This window comes from Peromyscus maniculatus, chromosome 1, assembly GCF_049852395.1.
Source record: "Peromyscus maniculatus bairdii isolate BWxNUB_F1_BW_parent chromosome 1, HU_Pman_BW_mat_3.1, whole genome shotgun sequence".
NCBI classification, from domain to species: Eukaryota; Metazoa; Chordata; class Mammalia; order Rodentia; family Cricetidae; genus Peromyscus; species Peromyscus maniculatus.
In genome coordinates, this window is record NC_134852.1 from 130,386,848 (window position 1) to 130,402,416 (window position 15,569).

At 39.6% G+C, this 15,569-nt stretch overlaps 1 protein-coding gene across 11 annotated transcripts in view; it reads left to right on the forward strand.

The window, feature by feature from the left end:
* Positions 1–15,569, forward strand: part of LOC102926537 (phospholipid-transporting ATPase ABCA3-like) — a 106,736-nt gene that overhangs the window by 67,033 nt on the left and 24,134 nt on the right. For all 11 annotated transcript variants that reach the window (XR_013044499.1, XM_016004156.3, XM_006985724.4 and 8 more), the window contains 5 exons: positions 2,035–2,281; positions 2,421–2,625; positions 4,227–4,449; positions 9,598–9,756; positions 12,344–12,522. Coding sequence is in view for 10 of the 11 variants with exons in the window: in XM_016004156.3 (XP_015859642.1) it covers positions 2,035–2,281; positions 2,421–2,625; positions 4,227–4,449; positions 9,598–9,756; positions 12,344–12,522 (1,013 nt within the window). In the remaining variant the exon portion in view is untranslated. The remainder of the gene's footprint in view (positions 1–2,034; positions 2,282–2,420; positions 2,626–4,226; positions 4,450–9,597; positions 9,757–12,343; positions 12,523–15,569) is intronic.

Consider the following 15,569-nt stretch of genomic DNA (forward strand, 5'->3'; position numbering starts at 1 on the left):
TGTTGAATTTTGTCAATAAGTCTTTTCTGCATCTATTAAGATGATCATGTGATTTCTCCCCTAGAGTCCATGTTGGATTTTGTAAAAAGCCTTTTCTGCAGCTATTGATAAAATCATGATTTCTGGCCGGGCGGTGGTGGCGCACGCCTTTAATCCCAGCACTCGGGAGGCAGAGGCAGGTGGATCTCTGTGAGTTCGAGGCCAGCCTGGGCTATCAAGTGAGTTCCAGGAAAGGCGCAAAGCTACACAGAGAAACCCTGTCTCGAAAAACCAAAAAAAAAAAAAAAAAAAAAAAAAAAAAAAAAAAAAAAAAAAAAAAAAAATCATGATTTCTGTAATTGTGTCTATCTGTGATGAATTTGTTTATGTATGTATGTATATATGTATGTATGTATGTACCAAGCTAACTTGATTGTTATGAATTACTTTTTGATGTAATCTTGAATCCATTCTGGCAGTTTTTGTTGAGAATTTTTGCATCTGTGTTCATCAGAGAGCTTTGTGTATAATTTTATTTCTTTTTGTTGTGTCTTTATTTGGTTTTTGTGTCAAGGTAACTGTGAATTCATAAAAAGCAGTTTGCAAGCATTATTTCCTTTTCTATCTAATGGAATAATTTTAGTAGTATTGGTAGTAGCTCTCTGAAGGGGTGGTAGAATTCTGCAGTGAATTGATCCGGTCCATATTTTCTTTTTAACTTAGGAGAGTTTTAATTACTACTTCAATTTAATTTCAAATCTGTTTAAATTGTTTATTTCATCTTGAGTTAACTTTAGCAGGTTTTATGTGTCTGGAGATTCATCCATTTTAAAATTTGTTCAATTTTCCAATCGAGTGGAACATGAGTTCTGAAGCTAAGTCTGTCTGATTTCTGAATTTATTTGTATCTGTTGAAATGTCTCCTTTTCACTTCTAACTTTATTGTTTTTGCCTTCTTTTTCTTTCTTTTGGATAATTTAGCTAATGGTATCCCTCCTCTTTCTCCTCTTTCTTCTCCTGTTTTTCTTTATCAATTAAAAATCTAAAAATTATTTTTAGTTTCGAGGTCAGAGGTAATAGTTTACAAGTCTGCTGTAAATATGAAGCTTACTTGTAGGAACTTCTCTTTTTAGATCTTAAATTTTTATTTTGGAGCTATTTGGGCAGATTTGTAATTCTTAATTTGTGTCTTCTTGGATTCATGGAATCTCTGAACATTCTTACAAATGTATAGCTTTTTGTTTACCTTTTTGCTGTAATTCTTAACACCCTGATCTGGCATGCTTTATCTTTCTACAAAGACGGGACAAGAAGAGTCATACAGATTGTTGAACTTAATTGTCTGATTTTTTTCCTCTTAAGTCTTCACAGTTCCAAGTAGCCCTTTGTTTCTTCAAGCAGAATTATCTTGTGTTTTTATTTAGCCTTTGTATTCTCTGAGGAAGAGTTTGATTTTCTATGAGGTAATTTGTAAAAGCTAGAAGTAGGAGTTCTTACAAACATATTCATGTAGAAATGGAAAGGTCTGAGAGTGAGAAAGAAATTTAAGAGTGTTCATATCACTAGCCTATAATTTTTTCTTTTAGTGGAATTAAACTAAAAGACATAACATTTGTATGGCTGAGTGATGGATTCTTGGAGTTAATGGCTGAGATATTCTGAGGCTGCTGTGAAGTGCCAGACAAGTAAACTATTGGGTTATTTCTCTTTAAAACACTGAATTGCCAGATGTGGTGGTGCACGCCTTTAATCCCAGCACTTGGGAGGCAGAGGCAGGTGGATCTCAGAGTTTGAGGCCAGTGTGGTCTACAGAAAGAGTTTCAGGACAGCCAGGGACACTCAGAGGAACCCTGTCTCAAAAACAAAACAAAAAACAAAAACAAACAAAAAGAAAAAGAAACCCAAAACCAAAACAAAAATAGCCACCACCACAACAAAAAAACAAACAAACAAAAACAGCACTCCCTCTCCCCCCCCACAAAAAAACAACAAAACCATGTAGTCATGATCTTTCCTGCAGCTGACCTCAGGACCACTGTTATGTCCTCCTTCCAGGTGATGTGCAGACCTACTTGCTGGCAAATGAAGACTGCATTTACTCATGCATCATTGCATTTTCCCTTGATGTGACTAGAGACCAGAAGAAATTCACCTTCTGGTTCAACAATGAGGCATTCCATTCGCCATCCTTATCCTTGTCAGTTTTAGACAATATTATTTTTATGTCTCTCTCCGGCCCCAATGCCACCATTACTGTCTCCAACAAGCCCCAGCCTCAACGTGAGAAAAAGTCTGAGAAAAGGTGTGTATGTTCTTGTTAAGCTGAGATACTTTAAATTGATCCTTTTCTTCCTGTTTCACCATGTCTGTAATACAGTGCTGTTGTCAGTACTGAGTGTTGTCATCATGCCACTGTGTGTCCTTTATTTATTCTTTTGTAGAGGCAGCTCGGGAATCCAGATAGTCTTTAACTTGCTCTTTGGGATGAGTATTTTCACCAGTGGCTTTTGCCTTATGACTGTGACTGAGAGAGTTAGTAAAGCAAAGCATATCCAGTATGTGAGTGGGGTCTACACCTTGAATTTCTGGCTTTCTGCTCTGCTGTGGGATCTCGTCATCCACTTTGTTGCCTGTGTCCTACTGCTGGTGAGTGTTACACGCTCGCATTGTTTTGGGGTCTGCCTCTCATACACTATAGACATTTTCTATTTGTTTGACATTTACTAAAACCAAAATTTTTCCAGAAAGGATAAAAATAGTTTGACTAATCAATCAAATCAGAGAATCTATTTTGGAATATTTCTCAGAGTTAAAAAAATCTTTCTCTTACATTTCTTTTAATGAAACAGCTAACTCCTGATATACTTGACCACCAAGATACATTGCAGTCAAAGCTGTTTTCTGTATGGAAGGATATGTCACAACAGACTAGTGGTATAGTAACAAACACTACAGAAATTTTCCTCTTCCCAGTGCTTCCTCACTTCCCCATGTGTTGGAATTCTAATTTATGCAAGAGATATCTGTACTCACCTTTTAAAGGTATTCTCTAGAAATTTCTAAATTATGTCATGGACCATTCAAATTGTGCATAGGTGTCTGTGTACTCACATATGTGTAAACCTTTTGTTTTGAAGCCCACAGGTAATAGAATAGATAACAAATAAACATTGAATGCAAGTCTTCAATAAACAAGACCAGGAGAAAAATTGGTCTGTTTACATTTGTTATTTTCTCTTGCTCCAGATATAAATTTTCCCACAAAAAACTTAAAGTACACAGTGGTTACTATAGTGAATGATATTTTGTTATATACTTCAGAAGCACCTAGAAGAATGGACCAATACAAACAACTGATAAGGGGTGAGGGCTGTGCTGACCAAACCTATCTGATCATTGCATGCAGTTTTCACTTTCCAGAATAATAAACTCTACCCTGAAGCAGGCACAGCTGTAGTGTGTAAACTTACACAGATAGTAATTGAGACAGAGAGCATCTGCTGATAGGTGAAGAATTTCACAAGATAGTTTACATTTCAAAAAACAACCTTTTTTCATTTATTTTACATATCAACCACAGTTTCCCCTCCCTCCTCTCCTCCAATTCCATCCCCCCACCTCCTTTCTAACACCCCCCCCCATCCACTCTTCCTCTGTTCAGAAAGGGGCAGGCCTCCCATGGACATTAACAAAGCATGGCACATCAAGTTGAGGCAGGACCAAGCTCCTCCCCCTGCATCAAGGCTGGGCAAGGCAACCCAGCATGGGGAATAGGTTCCCAAAAATCAGCTCATGAGTCAGAGACAGTTCCTAATCCCACTGCTAGGGACCCCACAAACAGACAAAGCTAGACAACTGTCACCCATATGCAGAGGACCTAGGTCGGTCCTATGCAGGCTCCCTAGCTGTTGGTCCAGAGTCTGTGAGCTCCCACTAGCTCAGGTCAGCTATTGCTATGGGTTCCTGTCATGACCTTCACCCCTCCTGACACATACAATCCCTCCTCCCCCTTCCCAACTGGACTCCTGGAGCTAGGCCCAGTGCTTGGCTGTGGGTACTAAAAGAGAGGCAAGTTTTTAACATTATCAGCTCAGCCCTTACTTCCAGCAGCTCCTTGCCTCCTTGCCAGCCAAAAAATTGAGGAGCTTCTACCTAAAGTCCCTGCAAACTGTCAGCAACATGACACTCAGCAATAGAGAAAGTAGCTAATACACAGCATTTGCTTTGTGCTTTGGTGTCCATCTCAGCTGGTGTTCCTAATCACTGATGTAGATATATTGTTGGAGAAGTACCACTTCCTGGACACGATGTTCATCCTCATGATGTTTGGATGGTCTGTCATCCCTTTCATCTACCTGCTAAGCTTCCGGTACAACAATAGCACCAGTGCCTATATCAAGATCTTCATCCTCAACCACTGTTTAGGGTTTATGAGTATAATTATATACGATGTGGTAGAGATAATACCAGGTAAGGAATTCACAAAGTTTCTTCCTTTCAGGCACTTCTTTTGTTTGTTTCTGTTGTTTGTTTGTTTTTGTTTTTTGTTTTGTTTTGTTTTTTGTTTGTTTTTGAGACAGGGTTTCTCTGTTTTGTTTTGTTTTTTGTTTGTTTTTTGACACAGGGTTTCTCTGTGTAGTTTTGCACCTTTCCTGGAACTCACTCTGTAGCCCAGGCTAGCCTAGAACTCACAGAGATTTGCCTGCCTCTGCCTCCCAAGTGCTGGTACAGGAATCTTATAAATAAAGAAAAATGACTTTGAGGAAAAGTAGCACTACAAAGTTCTTTTGTTCTGGGTTTCTGGGGAAAATATATTAGTTAACAAACTTTATTAAGTACTTTTACTATTATAACACTATATTGAGTGAAACCAAGGACACATTGAGCCACTAATATAAACCAATCACTTTTTTAAGACCTTGTTTTCTTGGGTTTCCTCCTTTGATCATGACATCCAAGGACAACTAACTGGAGTGGTGATGCTCACAAATAGGGAGACTTGAACTGAAGATGGATGCCTTTCCTTCTTCAAAGCACAGTGTAAACACTGATGTTTTCAGTTATTTGGCAATGTCTGTTGCCAAAACCAGAAGAAAGAGACAACCGCCCTGACATCAAGTCTTGTCCTCCCACTAGATCTTTGGTTATCTGAGATTACTTTAATATTTGTGATGTAACTTTTCAAGGAGTGCCGCTAAAGTCAAATGCAAGAAATTGTTCTCTAATTTGTAGAAGTTATTCTTCAGTCTTATTCCCCAAGTTAATCACATTGCTATCTCTGTATTATTTCCTTGTGATAACAAATTACCACTAATATAGAATTCATATTGATTTAATAACCTCCATTGAATAAACATGACTGCATGTTATATGTCCCATAAATCTGCCTGACATTTGGGGATCATGTGTTCAAGAAGTGAGTCAAGAGTGACTGATTTGAGATGGATTCTATTCTTTGATAGGAAGATCATCGCTGCTGCGTATCATTCCATTTTTATAGGTTTGATGAACAGTAACTTTAGATAAAAGAACTATTCACATAATTGGAAAAGCAACAAGAATAAAAAATACTCTTCAGTCACCAAAAAACCAGTATCTGAATGCACAGAGTCTCTTACATGTTTGCCTAAAATGAGAGGAATTTGATTTAGCAATAACTCTGAGCAGATGTAGGAACATCTCCTCTCATGAATCTTTAGAGACTTTCAGAAGTTTCACATGGAAATAAAAGAACCAATCAAGGTGCAGAGAATGACTTGATAATGCTCAATCCTAAACAGGTTATCTGTATCACATTCCCTCCTCCTAAGATTCGGGGATCATGCCAGAAGAGTGGGCAGAAAGATTGGAAGAGGCGGAGGCTGTGGATGACTACAAGAAAACTGTTTTCTGGATACATCAGGGCAGTTGCACAGCAGTTGAGACAGGATGTACACGAGCTGGGAAAACTTAAGCCACCTACAATTCCATCTATTGGCAGTTGATAGGTCCTGGGAAAGGAAGAGTCAGTTTTCTTTAAGGGTGTGGCCTCTAGTGAGTTAACTGTCCTATAGTGAAGCCCCCACAGCTAAGAGTGTATAGACAGCATAAACTGCTTGAATGGTTAAAAGTGTGTGTGTGTGTGTGTGTGTGAGAGAGAGAGAGAGAGAGAGAGAGAGAGAGAGAGAGAGAGAGAGAGAGAGAGAGAGAGAGAGAAACAACTTCAGAATTTTCAAAGAATCAAAAATGAGGGAAAAAAGAGGCATTGGAATATCTAAACGACTTCATGGAAGGATTTGTGAGAAACTGTATTTACCTTTTGCTACTTTGAAAACTCTACTGTAAAATGGAGGTAATAAAAAGTACTAGGAATATTTAGCTAATAGAAGTTTATTTATTGGAAAAATAGCTGTATATCAAGCACCAAACTTCCATCTTCTCCTCACAAAATCATCAGGGAAATGCAACAAAAACCATCAGAACTGACTCTGACTGAGCTCTAGAAAGTGTCAAAAACTTATTGGAAATAAATGACTACTGGATCAATATAGAAGCAATACAAGACAGTAGGAAAGATCAATGGCAGGTTTACATGTCTTGCCCCCCTTTGCCAGCTTTGTGGTGGTCCAGAAGTCTTGAAGGAGTTCATGCTACCAGTGTGGAACCCAATCTTTGACTGTAGATAAAATGGAGCAAGATTTCTTCATAAGTTTGTGTGTTGGTCCATTCTTCCCTAACCAGGGGTTGCTCAGAGACTGTCTCTCTGCTTCACTTTGCTCACAGTCCACTTGTTATGAGACAATGTGTATGGCTCAGTAGGATTGTAGATGATGAAATGACTCTTCAATGTTTGGAAGATGACATTACGGTTAAGATAGAAAACAGAATGTCCAAGGGCAGGAACAACAACAAACCCCCAAACATGGAAATTAGAACATTCAAAAGCCTTCATATATATGGTGTAATTTACATCACATCCAGAATACACTAATAGCCCTTTTAAAGATATGGAAGCAGATTAGAGAACATTTTAGAAGAGTGAGAGATCAGTGAGACTCAGGACAGGGAAGTGTATGCATGACCAAAGTACATTATATACATGTATAAAATATGATAATGAAACCCATTGTTTTGTATAATTAATGAAATACGATTATATATAGAGAAAAATCACAAGAAATCCATAGGAACGCAATTGTAGCTAAGGAAAATTCAGTGCAACTCCAAGCTAAAAGATTAACACATAAGCCTCAGCTTATTTCCCTACATCTTCAATGAACAATCTAAAATGAGCTTAAAGAAATTTAATTCATCATACGATTTAAAGAAAATATTTCAGAAAACTCTTAAGGAGGCAAAAAACTCATGCACTAAAATTGTAAAACCTCACTGAAAAAGGAGCAAAGGTGAAGCTGCCCACTGCACAGAGCTGATGTATCAACAATGTTAAGATCCTACCCAAACTGACAGATAGACCCAGCTTGGTCCCTTGAAAGATTCTGCCAGCATTGATTTTCTCAGCAATGAGCATGCTCAGACTCCTGAGGAATCCCAGTGGAGCAAAGGTGGACCTCTCACAGGCTCTGTCATCAAAACTATTGTGAATGTACAGCCTTAAAATGCTGTAGCACCGGCGCAGGGACAAAGGTATAGGCTGTGTGTTGGTAATACAGTGAATGCATCAGAAAGACCAGATATTTAAAAAGTACAAAAACCCTCACATACAGGGTCTCATGATTTGCAACAAGACTCCAAGATCATCCAGTGGAATAGAAAGTCTTTGACAAACTGTGCCAAGAAAAATGAGTGCCGACACCCAGAAGAGGGAAGTTGAACCTTGTGTTACACCATTGACAAAAGTGAGCTCAGTGGTCTCTATTCCAGAGATGAAACATAAATCTAGGGAAGAAATCAGTACTAGATTTCTCTGAACTTGGCAAAGGATTCTTAGATGTGACACCAACAGCACAGGCTATGAGAGAAAAAGCATGTGAATTGACTACCATCACCAAAGTGGAACACTTGGTGCATCGAATGACAAGGTGAAAAGGACAGCAAACCATACCAAAGTAAATATCTCCAATGTACACATTTGACAATGATCTGTCATAATCTATCCTATAGAAAACACAACAAAAAAGACAGATATCCCCCATAAAGTATATTGAAGGGCTTTAAATAGACAATTCTCGTGAAAGATGTATAAATCCCAACTACATGAGAAGATAGATGGTCAGCCTAACTACACATTAGAAAATGAAATTTAAAGCTACAGTGGAATCTCAAAGGGTGGCACACATTCTCCACATGAATCATGGCAAGACCTCAAGTGGATCCCTGAACTTCCTAAGTGTAGGCTGGGGAATCTTGTGTAGCAGATCCAACAAGAAGGCCATGCCGCTATGATTGGTACATGGTGTGATTTTTTTTTTTTGGCATTCTTCTCTGATTGGTCAATACTTGGCCACAGAAGGTGGCATGCTTGCTAGGGGATGAATAACCCAATACCCATGCCTTCACATTGCATTTTGTGCATTTTCATCTTGCTCTATACCCCATTATGTCAGCTTTTAGCATGTTATCTCCCAAGGAGTCAGTTTACTCTTTAGAAGATATTTATATGTACTGTGACAGATGCCAAGTGACTGCCCTTTAACATTATTCTGTAAGCTTTGGTATCTCCCAAAATGAGAAACCAATGTCCCAAATTATTTTTGCCTCCCAGACTTTATGTACTAACAGAAATTATGACCTTCTTTATAATAGGCTTGTTGTGACATCAACCACTGAAAAAACTGTGAAATACATAAGAACTTCTCTCATCCTCTATCATTTGTTCTTCTGAACCAGTGGCCACCTTTGTTCTTATAAATATGTAAAGTAAATATATAGATTATATATGTTAAAATAATACATCAGAATAAAATGCCGTGATGAAACCTATTCTTTTTGTATAATTAATATGTATTTTGCCCACAGCTAACACTTTATTTTCATTCCCAGCAATCTGAACTTGTTCTTTAAGTTCAAAAGTGTGGATTCAGAATGTTAACCCTTCAGTATGTTCCTATGTCCTTGCACACCACTTACCAGCTGCTATGTTCTGTTACTCCTTAGAGACACTTCAGCTTTGAATTTGTTCCTTTAAAGATACATTCCTTCATTGATCAACCACTTCTTAGCCACTCTTTACCATTGAGTCTTAAACTAAATTTCCTTTAGGCAGTTTGGCTTAGAATTCTCACTGTGTAGCTCAAGCTGCTCTGAAACTCCTGATCCTCCTGCCTCAGCTCCTGAGTTCTAGGATTACAGGTACATACCACCATGCCTGATGTAACTTTACTTCTTCATGATCACACAGGAAAGGAAATGCAAGAAGTAATGCCCATTGCTCTTCTGTTCTCTCAGATGACAGATTATATGCACATCAACTTCTTAAAGGGTTTTCCTAAGCTGTAATCATTGAAATAAATTGTGTTCTAGGACATCAAAGGTAGACTAGATAATGGCAAGAAATTAGAATTCTTTATGAATAATACTATGCCTTGTAATTTTCTCAGTTTAATTTAGTCAGCTTGAGATATTCTCCACGTAGTTCACTTTACATAAAGCATGCAAATGTTATCTTTTAAATCGCAGACATTACGACCCGTACTAAGACATTCATAGTTGACTCGCTGCTGCTGTTACCCATTTATAACCTTGGGATGAGCATCTTCAAATACCATCACATCCAAAATATGAAGAAATGGTGTTCTTCACAAAATGTTACTGACACTGATTTGTGCTTAAACAAAAGTAAGTATCTGAGGTTCTCTGAGATTCATGAGAGTCAAGAACAATCACTTTACATGTAAACAACGTTCAGTACCACTGCATCTGTGCAACCACTCAAGTTACACGTTGCCCTCCTCTGTGTGAGAGTATATCCTGCACTATGTCACAGACACAGCCTTGGCTAAGATTAAAAATGTATACACACTTCTTCTGGTAAGAAGGGTCAGTCTCCAGAGAGAGGAGTTACATTCTGCACTGAATTTACATTTTTGTCAGTCTGCCCCGCCTACACACTGGTATTTAAAGGGAAAGTACCAAATCAATGTTGAATTAACTTTTGTCTAACATGGGACTGGGCACACGAGAGACACTTAAATATTTGTGAACAAGTAATTAAAGGGTGGAAAGAGTTATTTCAGTGGCGAGAGAAAGGATGCAAGTTCAGTGCAGAGGCAGGGATAAACACTCCAGAGACGTCTAGTGAGGAGGCTGCACACCTATTAGACACTATGAAGTGCTTTCACACTCCTGGGGAAATGGAAAGATGGAAGGCAAGTGCACCTAGAAAACATAAACCAGACTCTAGATGTCACAGTAAATGTGAGTTTGTGGGACCAGAGAAAATAGAGGCAGTTGTGCCCCAAATTCCAGTCATGCTAAGAAAGTTCAAAGGATGGAGCCAGAGGGGAAGCGAGAGAAGAGTGGGAGTCTGTGTAAAGTCTGGAGAAAGATACAGCAGGTGACATTATCAGCCTCATTTCCAATGTCTTGCCCCAGAATACAGCAAACTGTAAAAATAAGTGTGAATGGAAGCACAGTAGGTGTGTAGCAAAGAAGTCAGATCATTCATCAATTCAGAAGAGTTAGGAAGTTTGAAGTCAAATTTGAGAGCAACAAATGGAAAAGTAAGTTCACAGTGCTGGCTAGAGGTTTAGTGCTCTTCTTTGAAAAGAATTAATAGAACAAGAAGTCTGGGGATCAGAGGAGACACATATGATCTGATCAGTTCTAGCCACCAGCTACACCAAGTTCATGTTTTCTTCAGGACAATCCAAAAGCAACAGAACGCATGTTTTTCATGTGTGTGCATAGAATGCTCACCAATGCAGACCACAGAACAGTTCTCTTTAGTGCTTATAAAAGCTTCTCTCTCTCTCTCTCTCTCTCTCTCTCTCTCTCTCTCTCTCTCTCTCTCTCTCTCTCTCTCTCTCTCTCTCTCTCATGTGTGTGTGCGTGCCTGTTTTATATTATTTAATGTCCCCAAGTTCTATCGAGGTTGTAACAAGTGACAAGAGTTCATCCTTTTATATGGTTGAGTAGTACCCCTGCTTGTATATTATTGATACCATGTTTTTCCTGGTCTTCAGGAGATAGACATTATATTTTTCATTCCTTGGTCATTGTTAGTGTTGCAATAAGCACAGATATGCAGATGTCTCTTGGATTCCATTTCCTTTGGTTATAAACATGGTACTGTTGCTACTGAGTCTTGGTAATTTTACAACTAAATTTTTGAGGACCTTCATACATTTTTCATTTTCTATGCCAGTTCACATCCAACTAATAGTCACCTCTCATTTGCCTCTATATCATCATAAGCCCTTGATATCTTTACTCTTTTTGATCATAAGAAATGAGGTAATACTATTGTGGTTTCAAGCTATACATCTCTCATGATTAGTGATGTTGATTACAGGAAAAAAAAGAAAAGAAAATTTTATATTTTAGCTGTGTTCTCCCATCCCCCTGCTCACACCCACTCCACACATTTTGTAGTTTTCAAGGCTCAGTTTGTTCTCTGTTGGTATGGCTGTTCTTTGGGTCTCTTGGTTACTGGCTGTGCTCTGATTTAGGTGTAGCCACTGCCTTGGTCCCTTATCTAGAAAAATCACTTGATATAGAATATAATTAGCATAAAATGCCACTGATCTGGCTGAACCAAGGAATTTTTTTTTCTCATACTATAGCAGATTCCTCCTGGAGTGGTGCTTAAGCCACATGGGAGGAGATGGAATGATAGTATACCTGAAAGCTAGCTCTCTTTGAAATCAATCCAGGTTAGCTCTGCCCGCCTCTTCTGGGAGCAGAGGAATTGTGTTGGCTGGTAGTGTATTACTGCTGGCAGGTGTATTTCTCATTCAGTAAAATGGTTCTATGGGACTCTGTTTTGCCTGCTTATTTCCATTTTGTTTGACTCTGTGTGTGGTCCACCATTAAGTTTTCCTGCTAGGGTTCCCAGTAATTGAGAAAAGATTCAGAATTCCCAAAAGGCTCCTTAGAACGATAGGGAAACTAGGTATCTGCTCTCCACGTTCTCTTTTGCCTGGGGGTGTTTCTTCTGTGTGCTGCTATGCCATCCCATGGAAAGGGAATTGAGAGCCATTCCATAGCAGTGCATTTCTCTAAATCAGTTGATATGGAATTTTACTCAGGCCCATGGAGCACAACTGTGTCTCCTTATTTTCCTGTTTGGTGGTTACAGCAAAGCATTTCTGCTAATAGCTGACAGGTGGCCTACTTGTGAGGGGAGTGAAGGCAGGGATCTCCCACCCCAGCACCTTGGCAACACCTCATTCTGTTAACGTTCTTTTGTTGTTCTTCTCACCAGTAATGAAAATTTCCATATACAGTATGGACAAAAACGCCATTGGAAGGCACATGACTGCCATGGCTGCCACAGGAGTGCTATACCTCCTCCTCATTTTCCTTCTGGAGTTTAGCGTATGGAATTTAAAAACGTTCATATATCGCTATGTTTTTTTTGGAATCTATAAGATATTTAGTAAGGTAAGTAGCAGAATGCAGACCTTAGATATCCATTTTAAAATATATTTTTATTTTTTATTGAAAAGTTTTTTTATCCAATTATTCTTACCATTGTCTCCCCCAACTCCTCCCAGATCCTCCCCATCCACCCAACTCTATGCTCTTTCTTTCTCCCTCTCTTTAGAAAACAAACAGCCAAAGAAACAAACTGGAATAGAAAAAAAAGTAGACACACAGCCCATAAAATCACAAAATCGGAAGATCTATTATACATGCAAAAGGCCAGTAAGACAAAATATGCCTGAACAAAGCAATATGAGACAAAAAAAATCTAGAAAAATACCTTTGAGTTCATTTTATGCTGGTCATCTACTGCTGGGCATGAGGGCCTGCCCTCAAGTGTGGTTTATTAACCCAATGAGACTCCGTTGGAGAAAACTATTTTTTCCTTTTTCAAGTGGATGTCAATTGGAGGTAGCTTCTTGGTTAGAGATGGGAGCTCTTGTCCACTTCCCCCTCTCAGTGCTGGGATGTTGTCTCACTTGAAACTGTTCAGGTCCTGTGCATGCTGCCGCCATAGTCTCTGTGAGTTCATATGTGTGACCATCCTGTTGTGTCTAGACAGCCATGTTTCCTTGGTGTCATCCATCCCCCTCTGGCTCTTCCCATCTTTCTGCCTCCTCTTCCATACAGCTCCCTGTCCTAGTGTTCTATTGCTGTGAAGAGCTACCATGACCACAGCAACTCTTTAATTGGGGCTGGCTTAGAGTTCAGAGGTTCATTCCATTATCATCATGGTGGAACACAGCAGGATGCAGGCAGACATGGTGCTGGAGAAGTAGCTGAGAGTCCTATATTTTGTAGGCAAGAGGAAGTGGTGTGAGACCCTGGGCAGTATCTTGAGCATATATGAGACCTCAAAGCCCACCCCTACCCCACAGTGACACACTTCCTCTAACAAGACTACGCTTACTCCAACAAGGCCACACCTCCTAATAGTGCCATTCCCAATGAGCTTATGGGGGCCAATTACATTCAAACTATCACAGGAGCCATTCTTATTCAAACCATCATATTCCCTGAGCCCTTAGGAGAGGGGTTTGATAAAGACATTCTATTTAGGACTGAGTGTTTCAAAATCTCTCGCTCTGTACATTGTCCAGTTGTGAGTTAGAGGTAACTCTTAAAATGGAAAGCACATACATACATATGCTTAACTTTATTACTGGATTTATTGGCTTTATCATCATTATGATCAAAACATCTGATAGAACAACTTGAGGAGTTTGCTCATGGATTCCAAGGCTTCACTCACGGTTGCTTGGCACCGTGTGCTTGGGCAGAACATCATGGAAGCAGGAGTGTATGGCTGAGGAGATTTTCATCCCATGACAAATAAGCACAGAGTGAAACAAAAAGGGGGACAAGGACAAGATGCTCCCAAGGACCTACTTCCTCCAGCTCAGTTCTGCCCCTTGGTTCCCAAATAATGCCACACCCTGGGGACCAAATATTGGTGGAAGTATCAAGGCAACTCCACGTAGTCAAAAGGGACATTTATTTGGGGGTTTTACTTGCAACAAGTAAAGGAATAGGCTACAGGGCCTAGGAGAGGTGAAGTGCAGTCCAGTGGTGTTCTGTGGAGAACTCTGCTCGGTCTACCATCCAACATCCAGTATTACCAGGACCAAGAGAGCTGTCACATCTGGATCTCAAGTCTTAAAGACTCCTGTCTTGGTCCTGCCTCGGGGGCAGGCCATAGATAGGCGTGATAGTTACCAGAAGCCTCATTTGGGGTAATACTTCCAGGTCAAAGCTGGAACAGCTACCCACTACAACCAAACCAATAGAAAACATTTCATACTCAAATAATAACAGTGAATCAAGGAAATCAATCTCTGTTGACTGACATCTACATGAATCAGAGGTCTACATAAAATGTGACTTTGTGATTTTATTGTAATTTTAATACATTGATTATTGTTGAAATTTTTCCTTTGAATAATCCGTATGTTAGGTGCACATTTCCTCCCCAGTCTGCCCATTTGTCCCAATTTGGCTCTGGCTATTGTAAAAGCTCTCCCAGGATGCCAATCCACAGAACACATATTCCAGAGAAAGACTGTGTGATAGGTATTCCCATCATGCAGCATGCCCTAGACTTATGTATAGGGCTTGTTAAACTATAAATTGCTGCTCTACACCTCCTGTGTTTCTGACATAGTCAATTTAGGATATGCCTTGAAAATTTGCGTATGTAGCATGCCCCCCAGTGATTCTGCTGCTGCTCATAGAAATGAATATTGAGATTAAGTGAGGTATAGAAGGCAGGAGTTTCCAGGCTGTGTTGTATAGGTTGGACAGACCCCAAAACACAGACTCAGCCTTGAGGACAGCCCTAGTGGCAGCTTGGTGTCCAGAGCTGATGAGAGTCTCCTATTCAGTTGAGACGCTCATCTACAGAATGAAGGAAGAATTACCTCAATGGTGGGGCATAGCCTCAGGACTAGGGAATCAGGCCAGATCAGCATATAGCTGGCCAACAGTAGAAATATTGCTCCTTGGAAGTAAAACCTGATGCTCAATTCCAGGGTTGTAATACATTTGAAAGATATCCCTCAAGTGTCACTGTTGCTCCACGTAACAGTGAATGCTGGACAGAACTCAATTTTCTTAGATGTCTGGGAGGAACAAGCAGATCCCAGGTCTTGGGGGAGAGGAAAAAGGAGAAATCTGTAGGTATTACAAAGAAAGGGACTCAGGATGGGCAGAGACCAGACAAATACCAGTCATGGGAATAAGATTTTTGATAAAAGGAAATATGAAATGCTGGGACTGTTTCTAATAAGAACCAAACTAAGTTCTGGCAATTGTGTGATACTTAAGGGAGTAAATTCAAGGTATTGGGTGTGAGGGGTGTCAACTCAGGCAATGAAGTCTATTCAAAGAACTGCAAATGGATTCCATAGGTCAAGACCTGAGTGCAGGTAGCCTGTCAATGATGACAGACTAAGTTGGGGAAATCCTTACAAGTTAGCGGAGGACACAGGACTATCACAGACATTAGG